General features: G+C 45.7%; 1 protein-coding gene across 13 annotated transcripts in view; it reads left to right on the top strand.

Moving 5' to 3' along the window:
* Positions 1 to 17,790, top strand: part of PRRC2B (proline rich coiled-coil 2B) — a 90,850-nt gene that overhangs the window by 57,454 nt on the left and 15,606 nt on the right. For 11 of the 13 annotated variants that reach the window (XM_064291313.1, XM_064291309.1, XM_064291308.1 and 8 more), the window contains 8 exons: positions 473 to 684; positions 3,024 to 3,219; positions 9,697 to 9,913; positions 10,666 to 12,747; positions 14,224 to 14,429; positions 15,044 to 15,189; positions 15,863 to 16,004; positions 17,706 to 17,788. In XM_064291313.1, coding sequence (XP_064147383.1) covers positions 473 to 684; positions 3,024 to 3,219; positions 9,697 to 9,913; positions 10,666 to 12,747; positions 14,224 to 14,429; positions 15,044 to 15,189; positions 15,863 to 16,004; positions 17,706 to 17,788 — 3,284 coding nt within the window. The remainder of the gene's footprint in view (positions 1 to 472; positions 685 to 3,023; positions 3,220 to 9,696; positions 9,914 to 10,665; positions 12,748 to 14,223; positions 14,430 to 15,043; positions 15,190 to 15,862; positions 16,005 to 17,705; positions 17,789 to 17,790) is intronic. The other 2 variants (XM_064291317.1, XM_064291316.1) reach the window with 1 other exon arrangement.

Raw genomic sequence — 17,790 nt, 5'->3', positions numbered from 1 at the left:
CACAGATGGAGGAGACATTGAACAGTACTGTATAACGGAGAGTATCTCTGGTAGCAGTTTTAAAGAATATGATCAGCGTTCTTGCTAAGAGATAAGGGCACAGTGTTTGTTTCAGTCCCTGTAAACTTCTTAGGTGGAGGTCTTATTTGTCACCTAACAGTCAGTCATCTGTGCCATTCAGCCAGGGTACTTAGAGAAATTTGCAACTTTCCTTCTGACTTCGTTTCATTAAACTTTGAAGACTATGAGAGTCTTAGAGAATTTATTTCAAATGGGTGATGGAGAGACTAGGGAGCAGAATTGTGAATGTGGCTAGTTAATGCTGGTTCTCCAAACGGCCCTGAGGGCTCAATCTTTAGATCCAGGGTGGGTCTGGGTGTTCAGCGTGCACTGCAGCTGCTCTGTTAAGTGTTTGGTTGGCAGAGCATTTATGAGCCTACCGCAGCAATTTCTCTGGTGGTTCGTTCTTTAGGTTCCCCAGAGTTCCCTGCCCAGGAAGCCCCCAACACATTTTCAGAAGAAGCACCAACTGCTCCTCCTGCTGCCCAGAGCAACAGCAACGAGGAAGAGGCCAGGGAGGCTGGGTCCCCTGCACAGGAGTTCAGCAAATATCAGAAGTCACTTCCTCCCAGATTCCAGCGCCAGCAGCAGCAGCAGCAGCAGCAGCAACAACAACAACAACAGGTAAACAGATAAGACATTTAGAGGGTAAACAGACCCAAATACTGAGCAGCACCAGCAGAGATACTAAGAGTTGCACCTCAGAATTTGTGACGTTGGTGGATCAGTCCCTGGCCGCTATTTATTTCTCTAAATGATAGAGGCCCCTGTGAATGAATAAAACCCATGTTGGGGTTTATTGACCTTCAGGAATGAATACCTGCTGTCCTGCGTGGCTGTGAGGGTTTCGTAAAGTGACGCCTGTAAGCTGGCTCATCAGTATTAGTATCATTACCATTATTGACATTTCATAAACCTTAAAAGCGACCTACTTTTTGCCCTGAAGAAGATCATGTGGGAATGGCGGGTAAAACCAGTGTCTTGTAGTGCTGGTAATCTGGCCCAGTTGGGAGGAACAGATGGGTACTGTTTAACAAGCCCTTTTGGTTGGAAACTGAGATGATACTTGGATAGCACTTAGCGCACTAAGTGCATGCCTGACAGCTACCTGTGCAAGAACTTACTATTGATAATAACTTACAGTGTTTCAAACGTGTACCCTGGGAAACAATAAAGGTCTTAAGCCTTTTAGCAGCAGCTCTTTAGTTTCCTTTAGAACCTTTACCCCAGATCCTCTTTGGACTCTAGGAAGCATTCCAGGGGCTCACACCAGGTCCTGTGTTTGACACAGGAAGAATTACATTAATTGTGCTTTTACAGCTGCAGTGTAAGTGAGTGCTGTGCAACTGCTTGTGAACCTGGCGTAGAATTACTGATTCAGTGGATCTCTGGAGTAACTCGAGCTAAACACAGCAGTAACAGTTGCTATAGCTAGCGTTTCTGACCTGGGGAAGAGCAGTGATGGGTAAATCCTTCCTTAAGAATACAAAGAAATCTGTCAGCATTAGGGCAGCCTGAACGAGTCTGGTGAACAGACTATCTGGCCAGATTCCCTGGAGATCCTAGGGCCTGTGCAGGAGGAGGAGCTGTGGGGTAGAGACCAGCAGCCTCCTCTGGTGGACTGGGAGGGTTAGTAACTGAAGTCTGTTGATTGATGAGCTGCATCACTGAGTGCTCCTAGAAGGTGCCGTGAGTGCCAGCAGGAACTGTCTGCATGGGGAATCCGGCCTACCGTTGCCTTGGCCTGCCGGGCTGGTTGGGCAGCCTTTTTCTCTTTACACACTGACAGGGTGGGTGCTGAAGGCACATTGGGTAGGCTGTCCTCGTAGTGTGACTCAGCACGGAGACCTGCTAGAACGCTGAGGTAGGGTTCACCTCAGGAGGTCGTGCCTGGGAGGCGCTGGTGGAGTAGAGCAGGGTCTAAGATGAACTCTCTGAATCAAGGGCTTTGATTTTGAATGTTCTTTTGATTAATTCTTTATGATCGTTCATGTAAAAATTTTTTTGTACCTTCTATGTACCAAGTGTGGTGCAAGGGGCCAAGGATGCCACAGGGAACTAGGTATGCAGAGTCTCTTAGAATTTAGCGAGGGGAACTGGCAACAAAAATAATAAGCTATTGTTAGTGCTACAAAGGAGAAAAATCAGTGCTATGAGACCAGGGTGTTGTGACAGGCTTCCCAGAGGACATGTTTTATTCATTTGTTTTTAGCAGAAACCTAAAGAAAGACTAAGGGTGAGCCAAGTTTGGAGATGGGAGAAAGGGGAACCTGTCAGACAGAAAGGCTGGTGTTAACCACGTCCTAAAGTGGATGGGCAGGCAAGCATGTAGTCCCGTTGGAGCAGAAAGTGGAGGGCAGTCATGTGCGTTGCGGGTAGAGAGGTAGAGGGACCAAGATCCCGCAGGACCCTGTAGGTTACATTGAGGCTTTGGTGTAGAGAGCAGTGGAGAACTATTAAAGGTTCTTAAGCAGGGGCCAACATAATCTGTGTGTGTGTGTGTGTGTGTGTGTTTGTCAAAAACATCACTCTAGTTGCATGTGGAGAATGAATTGAAGAGGATTTTCTAGTTGTCTAGGCAGAGGATGATAACTGTCTTCAGGTAGTGGTTGTAGAAACGGAGAGAAGTGGCCAGCATCCAGAGATTTATTGGGAGATGTGCTGGTCAATTGGCCAATTCCAGGAGACTGATATAAATGAAAATCTGGCCTGTCTTGTGGAGCAGAGGAGTATGTCGGTACTGTTCTGATAATGGCCTGTTTTGGGAGAGAGACCCCAGCCTAAAAGCCATAGTACACTGAGGTCTCCCTTTTGAGTAGCTGCCCACCCCTTCCCTCTTCGACCATCTGTTCCAGGTGGGCATTCTGTGCCACCTGCTGGAAAGCTAGAAGAGTGTGCAGGTGGGTGGCATCCCTGCACCCAGCAGCAAGTGTCTAACCAGGCTTTTCTTCCTCCCTGGCCAGGAGCAGCTGTACAAGATGCAGCACTGGCAACCCGTGTACCCTCCGCCTTCCCACCCGCAGCGTACCTTTTACCCGCACCACCCACAGATGCTGGGCTTCGACCCCAGGTGGATGATGATGCCTTCCTACATGGACCCACGAATCACGCCTACTCGGACTCCAGTCGATTTCTATCCCTCAGCCCTACATCCTTCAGGTAATTCACTGTGGTCTAGTGGTTCATACCTGCAGAGCTAAGGATAGTGTGATGGTTAAGAGTGTCATCTCGAGAGTTAGATGGACCAGACTGGATTCCAATTCTGGCTGTTTTGGCAAGGCATCTGACCAGCCTGAGTTTTAGTTTCCTTGTTTGCCAAATGAGGATACAATAACAGGACCTGTTGCAAAGGTCATGCATTATACATTACTTTCATTAATTTTTAGATCTCTGCTATGTTATTTTGTCCCCTTTCCATCCTTAATGTTATTTGTATCATCTTTTTTCCCTCTAGATTAGTGTTTGGCAACATTTGTCCAATGTCTTAAAACCCTTTCTTATTCAGGGTTTTGTAATTGTTTTGTTTTTTGTTTGCTTATTTCAGTCTCTGCTCTTTTCTTACTTCTATTTCCTTTGAATTTATCCTGTTCTTTTTCTGACTACAGTAATTATGTTAGATGCTTAACTCATTAATAACCAGGCTTTTCCTGGTGTAAACATTTAAGGCTATATATTTCTTCTAAGTATCGCCTGAACTGCATCTTACATTTTTATTATTGTTCTAAATGTTAGTCTAATTTTGATTATTTGTTATGGCTGATAACTTTTAAATTTCCAAATAGGGTTTTAAGGTTATTTTTATGGTAATAATTTCTAACGTACTAGTTGCTTTGTGGTCAGATAATATGGTCTGTATGGTCTAGACAAGGGTTCAGGAAACTTCTATAAATGGCCAGAGCAACTGCTCAAGTCTGCTGTTATAGAACAAAAGCAGCCGTAAACAGTAAGTATATAGACGAATGAGTGTGTCTATGACCCAGTGAAACGTCATTTACAAAAAGAGGCTGTAGACTGGATTTAGCTTGAAGGCTATATGCCAACCCCTGATCTAGAGTGTGTGAAATTTGGGAGATTTTCTTTGTGAGCTTGTTACACGGTAATTTTTTCTTTTTAAGACATTCGATTTTGCTTGAAAGAACTATGTATGCTCCAACTGGATGTAGTCCACTAAACTGAGCTTGTTAATTGTGTTGTGCAAATATCTGGATCATTACAATTTTTTATCCCCTTGGTCAGTTACTAACCGGTGCACTAAAATCTTCTGCTATGATTATAGGTTTGTCAAGTCTTAGTTGTCAGCCTTTCGGTTTTTACTATATCTACCTACATGCACTTACGTCTTGGTTCAGAACTGTTCCTTCTAGCATTAGGTAGCACCTTTGTTATATTTAATAGTGCTTTCCACCTTTAATGTCTACTTTGTCTGGTATTAATGTAATTATTATAGATTTTTATGGTTAGTATTTATCTGGTATCTTTTTTTCCAACCTTCTACTGTCAGCCTTTCTGAGCACTTATTTTCTGGGAGTGCATTTTGTAGCTACAAGGTGTATATGGTTTTATCCTTTCTCAAAATCTGTGACTTTTAATTGCTAGAGTTGGTCCTTTAGCATTATTGGGATTATTATATTTGTATTTTCCTACCATCTTATTTTATACTTTTCTGTTTACCCTCTTTCTATGCTTTCCCTTTTTGCGTTTTCTTGAATTTCCCTATTCCTTTTTGTTTTTCTTCTACATTCTGTTCTATTTTAGTGGTTACTTTAAAATTCTGACATGCACCTTTGACTTAGCAAAAAGTTAGTATCTTTTTCTCCTGAACACTGATAACCTCCTTTGGTCTTGTGTGTTATTTTTGCCTAGAATTTTAGTTCTTTGTTTTTGTGCCCTCCAAATTCATCGTTATTATTTTTGTCTTAGGCTGTGCTTGTTCAGGTTTGCCTGTATGTTTACCAGGTTGTTTGCTTCTCTTTCCTTCTTGCATCTTCCCTCCTTCCTTCCGTCTGGATTTAATTTGTTTCTTTATAAAATTAATTCTCTAGCAGTTCTTCAGGACAGGTTTTTGTCAGTAGATTATCTTTGAAAAAGGCTTTATTTTACCCTTACTCTTGAATAGTTTGAATAGTGTTGTAGCTGTGTAGATAGATTCTAGGTTGGCAATTAATTTCCTTCAGCACAGTAGTCCTCCCTTATCTGCACGGGATATGTTCCAAGACACCCCCTCATCCTCCTGACCCCAGCCTCCCCCCCGCACGCAGATAACTGAAACTGCGAATCCTATATGTTTTGTCCTATACATGCATACCTATGATAAAGTTTAATTTGTAAATTAGGCACAGTAAGAGATTAACAACAGTAATAATAAAATAGAACAATTATAACAATATACTTTAATGAAAGTTACGTGATGTAGTTCCCAGGCAGGATGGAGCAAGACTGCGAGATTTCCATGCTACTCACTTAACATTTTTGTACCACAGTTGACTGCGGGTAACTGAAACAGTGGAAGGTAAAAACACGAATGAAGGGAGATTACTGTACTGTGAAAATAGTATTCCATTTTCTTCTGGCTTCTGTTACTGCTGCGATTGGATTTCTTCCTGGGTAATCTACTCAGTTTTTTCTTTAGCAGCTTTTAAGATCTTCTCTTTGTCTTTGGTATTCTGAGTTCTGTCTTGTTGTGTTATGTCTAGGTATATATATCTATCTGCATTTTATTCTGCTTAGAATTTACTGTGCTGGAATCTAAGCATTTATGTCTTCATTAGCTTGGGAAAATCCTCTATCACTTCAGATATTGCCTCTTCTCATTCTCTTTATTTCTAGGCCTTCAACCAGATTTATTTTGTTACCTTCTCATTCTATCTTCCATGTCTCCGGAAAAGATTATCTTTGTGTTTCCTTCTGGTAAATTGCGTCACAACTATTTTTCAGTTCATTTCTTTCTAAAGCTGTGTCTAATCTGCTTTTTTACTGTCCAATGAGCTTTTCATTTCAGTGGCAATATATTTTTATTACTAGAATTTTTTTCAAAAAATTTTTTTCATGTCTTATGTTTTTGTTAATTCCTTATTTTTTGCTTTTAGTCATTTGAAACAAATTTTTAGTCTTTAATAGGTTGTTTTGTTAACTGAAGTTCTTGGGGAAGAATTTAATCCTGTTGATTGTCTCTGTGGACTCACAGTGGATTACTTCGGCAAGTGTTCTGATTAATTTGGATTGTGACCTTTATCTGTGGGGATTCAGTAGGCCTAGGTAGAGGGTATATCCCTCCAGAGTGGGTTTATGTTAGCTTTTGCTGGTGCCCTAGGGGTATCACCAACCCAGAGCCACTTTTTATGCTAACTTGGGAGATTTCTGGACCATCCTAGGGATAAAAGTCTTAACCCCTTCCCAAGTCTACGCGAAAGCAGACATACGTAGTTTGAATTTCCTGGGGGGATTATTTTTCCCTACCCTGGCTTAGGCCAATACAGACTGGTTGACTTGTTGTTTCCCTATACTAAAGAGCATATATTTTTCTAATCTGCCTTTTAGTTAAGGGTGTCGCTCTTTGAGGTTCTTTGTTTTTATCCATTCTGCCACTCTCTGCCTCTTTATTGGTGCATTTAGTCCATTTACATTCAACGTAATGATTGATAGGTATGAGTTTAATGCTGTCATTTTGATGTCTTTTTTGTGTATGTTGTTGACAGTTTGTTCCATTTAATTTTCTGTACTGAGTTGTTTTTCTTTATGTATTTTCTTTTCCTCTTTTTCATTGTTGTTGATTTTGTATCTGCTGAGTCTTTACATTTTTCTTTTTTTTTTTTTGATGTGTAGGATTGTTGGTTTCCTTTGTGGTTACCTTAATATTTATCCCTGTCTTTCTAAGTTTATACCAGTCTTTTATTTGTTTACATCACCTTGACTTCTCTCCATGTGAAAGATCTATGACTACATTATTTAGTCCTTCTTTTTTATTTTAATGCTGTCATCTTTTACATATTGATGTCTGTGTTTCCCTATTTTCAGTGTTTTAGCTTTGATTTATTTTTGTGGCTTCCCTATCTGGGTTGATATCTGGTTGGTCTGTTCTGTGTTCTAGTCTTGGGTTGTCATCTGATGTTACTGATTTTCTAACCGGAGGACTCCCTCTAGTATTGCTTGTAATTTTCATTTGTTTTTTACAATTTCCCTAAACTTCTCTTTATCGGGAAATGCCCTAATTTCGCCATCATATTTGAGAGACAGTTTTGCTGGGTATATAATTCTTGACTGGCAATTTGTTTTTCCTTCAAGGCTTTATATATGTCATCCCATTGCCTTCTTGCCTGCATGGTTTCTGCTGAGTAGTCTGAGCTTAGTCTTACTGACTTTCCTTTGTAGATGACTTTTCCTTTCTCCCTAGCTGCTCTTAAAATTCTCTCTTTATATTTGGTTTTGGCAAGTTTCATTATAATATGTCTTAGTGACTTTCTTTTGGGATCCACCTTGCGTGGGGTTCGATGAACTTCTTGGATAGATATCTTCTCATCTTGCATGATATCAGGGAAGTTTTCTGCTAAAAAATCTTCAACAATTTCCTCTGTATTTTCTGTTATCCCCGCTGTTCTGGTACTCAGGAGTGCCACATAATTCTTAGGGTTTCTTCATTTTTTTTAATTCTTTTATCTGATTTTTCCTCAAATAAGTTGTTGGCAAGTGCTTTATCTTCAGTTTCACTAATCTGACTTCCATTGCCTTAATTCTGCTCCTGTGACTGTGTATCAAGTTGTCAAATTCTGAAATTTTATTGTTAATCTTCTGGATTTCTTTTGCTGCCTCTCTATGAATTCTTGCAGCCTGTTAAATTTGTCATTGTGCTCTTGTATAACCTTCTTAAGTTCCTCTATTGCTTTGTGCGTTCCTTGGCTTGTTTTGTGTTTTGACTGATCTCCTTCCTAATCTCTTGAAGAGTTCTGTATATTAATCTTTTGAATTCTACCTCCGGTGATTCCAGGAAATTTTCTTCCTCTGGAAGGTTTCTTGATTCTTTGTTTTGGTAGTTTGCTAAAGCCATCATGGCCCATCTCTTTATGTGATTTGATATTGACTGTTGTCTCTGAGCCATCAATAAATACTAATTTATTTAATGCTTGCTTCCTGTTTCCTAGCTTCTTGTTTTGCTTTGATATGCCAAACAGGCTGGTTGTGTGATCTAGTTTGATTATCGGTGTCTTTGAAGCTCTCAGGACCTGTCTCCAGGTGGCTAGAAATGTTGCTAGGTATCTGAGCCCATGAGGTTCTTTGTTTTTAGCTGCGTCTCATTTGTGTATCTGCCTTGTGCAGGAAGGTCTCGTTCCCTGTCTGTAAAGATGTGAAAGCCCAACCCCCCAGATTACAAAGACTGAGAGGTTCCCTCACCTTCCTCACTGGGGCAGCCTCAACACCAACTCTAATGCCTAGAGCTATGGTTTTCAGCTCCTTGGGGATTTCCCATTTTCTTGTGAATGCATCTCTGCAGATAAAATGCTTGATATATTTTGTTCAGCGTTTTTGTGGCAGGTGGGTTCTTCAGGTTATGGTCTGCTGTATAGCCAGAAACAGGTTCAGGTACAGTGTGGGACAGAGTTTAGCCTATCATGGTGAACACTTGCTAGATGGTATATAATTTTAGGGTTCCAGAGAGGGGTCCCTATTTCCACTTGAATCTGACTTTTATTGGGGTTGTGTATCAATAGCCTTTGATCATAGCATTCCATGGCTAAACCTAAGCTTGACACCAGTGACCTAATACAGAACCGCTTGACTGACCAAATTATCTTAAACTTTTTGTCTGTTTATAAGCTGTGTAGAGCAAGTGTTTGAAAAATCAGATCTTTTTTCCCATGTACATTTGGACCCAAAGAGATCTTTAATGCTATCTGTGCTAACCTGACCCCTTCATTTAATCCCTTTTTTCATAGACATGGACAAAGAGACCAGAGAGGACAAATGATTTGTCCAGGTTTCCTCGCTAGTTATATCTGGTAGACTGAGCTGTCATCTTTGGCCTAATCCACAGTTAACAGTTTATTGTCATTTTTGTATCCTCCTCCCCCACCTCACCTCTTTGCCATACGAAAGTGTGAAACGTTGCTGTTAGTCTTAGGGGTTAGAAATAAAAGGAAGCAGAACCAAAATCCTGGCCTAAATCTGCTTGCAGGGATTTTGAGCCAGCAAATACTAACTTGTTCCTTGTAAGCTCTCTGATGCATAGTTTATCTTCATTGTATCTGTGCTAAAAAACTCTCAGGTATCTCTGCTTGCATAGAAATTGTTAGTGCTGATTGACTAGCCTCCTCTAACTTTTTGGCTGATACCAGTGAACTCCCTCTAGTTTGAGGTTTCCAATTTCCTTTTGTCAGCTTTAGGTGCTCTTCAACACAGGGGTTCTTAGTCTGGAGCTAAGATTGGACTTCACAGGTCTTTTACTTGAAATTGCATGCATGTGTGCCTTCAACGTGTCTCTGGTTAGGAAAGATTAAGAACTCAATGGTGCCTAAGCAGGTGGGAAGCTGTGTTCACATGGCCAGTCAGGACAGCTGTTGTCTCCTTTGAGCCTTTGGTTCACCCTGAGACTGGGGCAGGGCTGTGTAAATGAGATGATATGGATAAGTTCTTTGCTTTCTTCAGGACTGATGAAACCCATGATGCCCCAAGATTCCCTCAATGGGACTGGCTGTCGCTCTGAGGAACAGAACTGTGTGCCCCCACTCCAAGAAAGAAAAGTGACTGCCATTGAGCCAGCCCCTCTGTGGAGTCCAGAGGGTTACATGGCATTGCAGAACAAGGGATACTCACTCCCCCATCCGAAATCAAACGACACTTTGGCCATGGACGTGCATGTCAGGTGAGACGAAACTACTTGGTGCTTCTGACCTGCAACTGAAGGAAGAGTTTCGAAGTCCGAAATGGAGGGGGGCTCTGGGAAGAGGCACTATCCCAGGAGACACTGCCCAGGGGGAAAGGGGGCACCTCTGAATGGATTGCAGTGCCCTTTAGGGAAGGAGAGTTTGATAGGATTGCTTGAATGCTTTTGTGTGAGAGGCTCCTATCTGATGGCAGGACTGAAGGCCAAGGAGAAACCCTGGGGCCAAGGAGAAACCCTGGGGCCAAGGGCAAATCTGGTGGAGTGGAACCTTGGGCAAGGGGCAAGTTGGGGCAGGGGCGGACCTCACAGGGCAGGTGGGGTTGAGAGCGCAGGTCATGGATCGTTCCTGTGGAAATAAAGAAAGCTGGCTCTGCCGGCCCGGCGGTTTTGCCATCCCAGTGCCCCAGACTCTTCACGGACTCTCAGGCTCCAGCTTATTCCTTGAACCAGAGGATCTCCCCAGCTCCTCTCTGTCTCCAGGGTGGCACGCTGAGTCTACCCGGCAGCCACTGCATTCTTCACTCTTACGGACTCCAGGGGGCACCGACCAGTCCATGGCCCAGCAGCTCCGAGACATGTTTAAAGATAGAGCAAATGTTGGTGCTTATGTTTTTTCTTTTTCTCTTTTTTAAGTTTTTTTTTTTTTTTTTTTAAACTAAGCTCTGTGTTCAGCATGGAAACCAGGAACCAGGCTCCAATCACATTGACTGATTTTTCTGGTTCCTTTTCAGGAATGAAAGCTCTTACTCTGCCTCACCTGGAAGGTCAGGGGGCGTAAGTGCCCAGCGCGATCTCTTTGAGGAGAGAGGGGAGGAATACTTGAGTGCTTTTGACAAGAAGGCCCAAGCAGACTTTGACAGCTGTATCTCTTCTCAAAGAATAGGCCAGGAGCTTTTGTTTCCACCCCAAGAAAATGTTCAGGAGGCGAGTGCTCCTGGGAGTCACCCCCCAAACCTCAGGTGTTCCCCGTTGGAGCCTGACTTTGTTTCAGCTGAGAAAAAGCCAGAGTATAACAAATGGGACGTTAACCACCAACCAAAGGCCACTGACACAGTCAACGGTGTTGAGAAGGAGACATCCCGGGATGGGCCATCTTTGAGTACCTCCTCCTGGGAGAAGGACGGGAACACCAACAAACAGCCACCCTCAGAGCCTGAATGGACTCCCGAAACCCAGAGCTCTGGGAACCAGCATCAGGAGCAGACAGGCCGGACCCGGAGGTCTGGGCCTATAAAGAAACCTGTCCTAAAGGCCCTCAAGGTAGAAGACAAGGAGAAGGAACTAGAGAAGATGAAGCAGGAATTAGGGGAGGAGAACACCCGGCTAGCCAAGGAGAAGGACCCAGTTCGACAGACAGAAAAGGACGAGGATGAAGAGAATGACCCCACCCTAGCTAACTCCTCCACCTCTGTCTTAGAGGACAAAGATTCACCCGCTGCTAGTTTTGGCCATGAGGCCAACAAGTTTGAAGAGAATGAGAAGCCCGACAGGGCCTGGGAGACCAGACCATCGCGGGAGTCCAGCGATGTACCCCCAACAAAGAGAAGTAACTGGATCTTTATTGATGAGGAGCAGGCCTTCGGAGGCAGAGGGCAGAACCGGAGCCGAGGCCGTGGTTTCAGAGAATTCACCTTCCGTGGTCGCCCTGCTAGCGGAAATGGAGGCAGTGTCTGTGGTGGGGGGATCCCAGGGGCTCGGGGCCTCTATAACAACAGCCAAAGAAGCAGCCGAGGCCGGGGACTACGCGAGTTCAGTCAGCCTGAAGACTTTCCCAGAGCCAAGCCCCGGCGAAGAATTGCCAGCGAGACTCACAGTGAGGGTTCAGAGTACGAAGAACTTCCCAAGCGGCGTCGGCAGAGAGGCTCAGAAAATGGGAATGAAGGCTCCCTCCTGGAAAGGGAGGAGAGCACCTTAAAGAAAGGCGACTTTAAAGATTCCTGGCGATCTAACAAGATGTATTCTGATGACCATAATACTCTGGATGCTAAGAATCGAGGCCCTCGGGCCTTTGGGCGAGCCCTGCCACCCAGGCTGAGCAATTGCGGGTATGGGCGGAGAACCTTCGTGTCCAAGGAGTCACCACACTGGCAGAGCAAAAGTCCAGGCAACTCCTGGCAGGAGTATAGCTCTTCTGACACATGCGGGTCCCGGCGATCCACAGATAGAGACTATATTCCAGATTCCTACAGACATTCTGACTCATTTGGTGGCAAGGGCTTTGAGGACAGCCGCTTGGAGGACAAGAGGTCCTTCTTCCCGGACGACCACGTGGCAGATTCTGAAAATACAGAGAACCGGCCCTTCCGGAGAAGGCGCCCCCCACGCCAAGACAAGCCCCCTCGCTTCCGGCGCCTCAGGCAAGAGCGTGAATCTTTGGGCCTGTGGGGGCCTGAGGAGGAACCCCACTTGCTGGCAGGTCAGTGGCCATGCAGGTCCAAACTCTGTCCTGGGGATAAGAGCAGTGCTGTGGGACACCGGTCCCCTGAACTCTCGTACCAGAACTCCTCTGATCACGCCAATGAAGAGTGGGAAACGGCCTCCGAGAGCAGTGACTTCAGTGAGAGGCGGGAGCGGCGAGAAGGCCACATGCCTGAGCCGGACTCCCAGGTGGACAGTGGCCTGTCTGGAGCCAGTTTGGGTGAGAAGAAGGAGTTGGCCAAGAGAAGCTTCTCTAGCCAGAGACCCCTGGTTGACAGACAGAGCCGAAAGCTGGAGCCTGGAGGGTTTGGGGAGAAGTCCGTTAGGCCAGGTGGTGGTGAGACCTCTCCCCGCTATGAGAGCCAGCAGAATGGGACGCCTTTGAAAGCCAAAAGGTAAAATAAAACCAAACCCAGGTCCTTTTTTTACTTTTTATTTTTTGTTCTGTGATTAAGCCAGTTTTTTTTAAGCAGCACTTCATGCATGAATATTCTGCCATGTGTCAGGTGCTCCCAGCTCTTTACCTCTTGTTGTGCCCAGAAGGCAGCCTCCCACCAAGGCCATTGTATGTGAGCGTCTCCATCACTTGCTCTCACATTGCTTGTCTGCTTCTCTTGTGGTGTGTGTTTTTTGTTTTTTGTTTTTTTGTGTGGTTGTTGTGGCTTGAAAAACAAAACCAGAGCAGTAGTCCCCACCTGAGTGATTCACTTGTAGCTGTGTTCCTAACACCTATCCCAACAGTATAGCCTCCATATGTGTCCTTGGAGTCCCTGTAGCAGGAGGAGGAGTGCCTTGCAGGGAGCCTGGTGGGCCCCAGTCAGTCCACCAGATGCCTCTGCTGCAGGGCTTCTGCCAGGCCGCAGCCTGGTGGAGCATGGCAGGCCTCTGGCCCCACTGAGGTGGCTCTTCCCCAAGCAGCTCTTTTCCTTGGCGATGAGGAGCCACAGCACTGCTTCTGGGATTGCCCCCTTAGCATGGTAAGAGGCAGGCAATAGCAGAGGGGATTGGGCTCCCTGAAGACTTGATAAGCCTCTTTTTTCTGGAATTAGAGGCCCTGAAGTAGATGGCCTGTGCTTAGTGTCAGCTTGTTGCCCACAGGCTGTCCCCAGTTTTGAGGAGAGAGGAAACCACATGGACAGACTAGCTTGTACAGCCAGCATTTATTGGTCTTGCACAGCCTGTGCCTCAGACGGTGGGGATGAAGGATGTGCTGAGGCCAGCCCTGCCCTTGGGACACCAGGGAAGCTTGTTCCCACCTCCCACCTTCTCCTTAGAATCCAAAGCACAGAAACCCAGACATAATTATACTTCCAAAGAAAGAAGTAGGGGAGAATGCCAAGTTTTTTCAGGCGTCGGTCTAGCCTAGCTTTCCCTGTTCCAGATATAGAGCCTTGGCCTTGCTTCTGATTTCTGCCCCCAAGGGCCTTACCAGCTGACCTTCCTACTGAGAAAGACTGGGGCTCCTTGCTGGTCAGAGCCTCGTGTATAAGAAAGCTCTGTGGCTCTGTTCTGAGCATTCTTGCGTCTTTGTCTCCCCCTTTCTGCTATCCTACTGACTTTGGCCTGCAGTAGGAAAGAAGAGAAGTACTGAGCCCTGGGCAGGAGCAGCTTTTTCCCATGAGCAGGCAGTGCTCTGCCGAAGCACAGTCAGCAAGGGTGACCCCATGTGTGTGTTTGCATGTGGGCACACCACTGTTGGTGAGCAGCCCCTACTGTACAAACCAGGAAAGACAGACATAGACCCAAGTTGCTGTACTGCCAAGAAGGCCAGACCAGGGTGCTATGTTTGTGTGCGTATGTGATTTTTTTTCTTCACTCTCTTTCCCGGCCTCTGGTCTTTCTGAGCTAACAAGTTCTTCTTTCCTTTATAGATCCCCAGAAGAGGCTTTGCCTGGAGGTCTTGGTGGCTGTAGCAGTGGGAGCGGCCACTCGCCCTATACCCTGGAGCGGGCAGGTCATGCCAACTGTGACATTCCTGAAGCCTCCAGTAAGAAGGCAGAGAAGGAGGCCAAGCTGGCTGCTCAGAGGGCAGGCGAGCAGGGAGAGACCATGAAACAGTTTGATCTGAACTATGGAAGTGAGTCTGGTCACTCTCACATCTTTATGGGGAAGAAAAACCTGAGCAAAACCAAGGGCTACAGCAGTCTTCTCGGGTTGCTGAGTTTGCCCCTTCACTGAATGTGTTAGCTTCTGAGGGACTGCTCTGGCAGGCACTAGGCTAATTTCTGGGGCTACAGTGGTGAGCAAAACAAACCAGGTCTCTGCCCTCCTTGCTCATGGCCTCACTGAATCCCATAATAGCTATACTGATTCCAGTTTTACAGAGGGGAGCCTGAGGCTCAGAAACGTTCAGTGGTTTGCCCGAGGTCACACAGGTGGCTAGTGGCAGAGCTAGGGTTTAAGTGTGTCTGTCTCCAGAGACTGTTTCCTTAGCCTTCAAACTACCCAGCCCTCTTCTCTAGTTTGAGGTGTAGCGATGTGTTATTCATAGGGGGTGTAGGAGGGTGTGGAAGTCCTGGATAGGTTTCTGAGGACCCTGGTGAATACACCGCAGCTCCTTGGCAGTATTAAGCCGATTGCTGCCTAGCCTGAGCCTTGCCTGTCCTTAGACACCAGGTGCCTGTCGGGTTGGGTTATTCTTGGCTTCTGATGAATGGAAACACTGTCCCTTCTCATGAAATCTTGGTTCAGATGCCATCATTGAAAATTGCGGGTCCAGCCCCGGGGAGGAGAGTGAGGTGGGCTCTATGGTGGGTGAAGGCTTCATCGAAGTCCTGACCAAGAAGCAGCGCCGCCTGCTGGAGGAAGAGAGAAGAAAGAAGGAGCAAGCCGTGCAGGTAAGAGGGTGTGGGGCGAGGTAGGAGTAATGGCGGGTGGGCAGCCTGATGCCAGAGGAAACTGGAGCCAGAAGGATAAGAGAATTCTGATGGAGAGTGAAGCAGAAGAGAGGAAGGGGGTACTTACTGAGTGTAGACTGCTTCCTGGCATCCGGTCTTAAGCATAGCCTTGTGGGTGTAGGTGATGTTGTCCCTATTCTACAGACGAAATCGTGTCTCAGAGAGGGTAACTTGTTCAAAATGATTCAGCTGAAACATGATTGAGCTGGATTCAAACCTCCATCAGCCTCATAAGGCTGTTATCCTTTCACTGTGCTCTGACCTAAGTGGAATGAGGGTTGTGACCCTGGAAGTCATGAGGAACGGGATCCTGTAACTAAAATGATGTCACACTTGGCCCCCACCATTGGGGTGCACACCACCGTCCATTGCACTATAAGCCTGTCAGGCTTTTCCGGGGGTGCTTTGGTTGGCATTGCAGTTAAGACTGGTTGACATCTGGAGAAGGCAAGGGAAATGGATTGAGAGAGAAACTGTTGACTCGTCAAGCATCTCTGGAGCAGTTTCAGGGGTGGTTTTGGTGTCCAGGGTACTTTTCCTGGGGAGAATTTTAAATTCTTCATGCCTAATGTCTAGGCTGGGCTACATCATCAACTTTTTCCCTCCCCTTTAGGTGCCTGTCAAAGGTCGAGGCCTTTCCTCCCGAATTCCCCCTCGCTTTGCTAAAAAGCAGAACAACTTATGCCTGGAGCAAGGGGATGTAACTGTGCCTGGCAACGGCCTGGGCACTGAGATTTGGGAGAGTAGCAGCCAAGGTGAGTATCAGGGGTTTGGGCTCGGCACATTGGCCCAAGGTCATCACAGACCCAGGGGTCTCATCTTAGGGAACAGCTTGCTTTTGGAGCCAGTAATGTCAATTGAGCCTTACCTGTGTCCTCAGTTCCTCTGCTGGGCCAGAGCGTTAGATGCCATCTGAGCACTATTTGCTGCTGTGGCCCCTGCAGGGATCTAGAGTTTGACAGAAGAACGCTACATGTGGTAAGCCCAGCGGTCTGAAGAAGGATAGCCCTATATACTGAGAGCCCCTCAGGGGGTTGGCTTGACTTGGCCCCTATTGAGTATCTTTTCTTCCTGTGAAGAGCAATGATGAGTTCAGGAGCTTTCTCATGTGAGCAGTGCGGGAAAGTTCTATAAGCTCCTTGCTAAACACTGTCTTGGAAATGCAAATGAGGCCAGAGGTCCAGGTGTACCCTATGTTTTGAAAGATGTTTCCCTGAAAAAAATTTTTTTTCCCAGCGCCTTACTGGTGCAGTAGTTAAGAGCTTGGCTGCTAACCAAGAGGTCGGCAGCTTGAATCCACCAGCCACTTCTTGGAAACTCTATGGGGCAGTTCTACTCTGTCCTATAGGGTCTCTATGAGTCGCAATAGACTTGACAGCAATGGGTTTTGGATACTTTTTTAAAATTTTGTATCCAACGCTGCTTTTCAGATAACTTTTCATTTAAAATATAAAACCATTTTAATTGAGCAGATATTTCTTGAATGCCTACTTTGGGTGGGACTCTGCACTAAGACCTGGGGGTACAAAGATGAATAAAACAAGGGCATTTGACAGCTGGTGGGCAGGAAGGACTCAGAAAGATCATCTATTTCCAGTTTGTTTTTAGCCAAAACAGCTGAGGTTCCCAGAGCGAAATGACTTGACTCCAGAGCCACAGGACAAACACCCACTCTCTGGGCTGTGGGCCTCGATTCTGTCTGTGTTACTACAGCACACTGTAGAATAACATTTGAAGCTATTGAACTCCAATTTAAAAGAAGCAGGATAATCTTGAAAAAATATTAATATCAATAAATTTGGTAGCATGAGTGAGTGCTGGGTTGGCATCATAGTTAAATGTCCAAAAGAAGTGCTCGGTCAGGCGTTTTCCTCCAGGACCCTACACGGTCTCTGGTTCCTCAGCCCAAGATTCGTGACGGCGTCAGAGGGCCCTGGATCTTAAAACAGCGTATGAAGTGTTGTATGCCTGCGCAGTTTGGGGCTGTGGGTCCGTGGTTTTTGTCAGATTCTCAAAGGGATCTGTGAGTACAGACTTGGATCCTACAAAGACTTTGTAGAAGCAGCCAGGTTTTAGAAATAAATAGTTGGATTGGCTTAAGTGAGATAAAGCGTGAGATAAAGTGTGAGTACAGCAGAGGTGGCGATAAAGAATTTTAGCAGCCCTGACTAAAAAATTGCCGGTGTGTTTACCAGAGCAGATAGTAAATGAAGTAATGAGAAGCACACTTTGAAATCTGTCTGAGGATGTTGGAAAGCTGAGTAAAACTATCAGATAAGCTCCTGGTTATCAAGTCTGCTCACTGTTGTGTCATTTGGCAGGGGACAGGGGCAGGCAAGGGAATTAGATTTCTGTAAGCTGTACCTGTGGTTGTTTTTGAAAAGCCTGTAAGCGCATGTGTTTTCCAGACTGTTTGTCCTTTTTTGATTCCTTGACTGTCTTCCTTCCTCTGGCAGCCCTCCCTGTGCAGGCCTCACCCAGTGACTCCTGGAGCAAAGCCGTCACTGCCTTCAACAGTACCGAGTCCGGCTCCGCTGAGGT

The sequence above is a fragment of the Loxodonta africana genome, chromosome 9 (genome assembly GCF_030014295.1).
Source record: "Loxodonta africana isolate mLoxAfr1 chromosome 9, mLoxAfr1.hap2, whole genome shotgun sequence".
NCBI lineage: Eukaryota > Metazoa > Chordata > Mammalia > Proboscidea > Elephantidae > Loxodonta > Loxodonta africana.
Note: the sequence above shows the minus strand (reverse complement) of the source record. Positions and strands in the feature narration are given on the sequence as shown.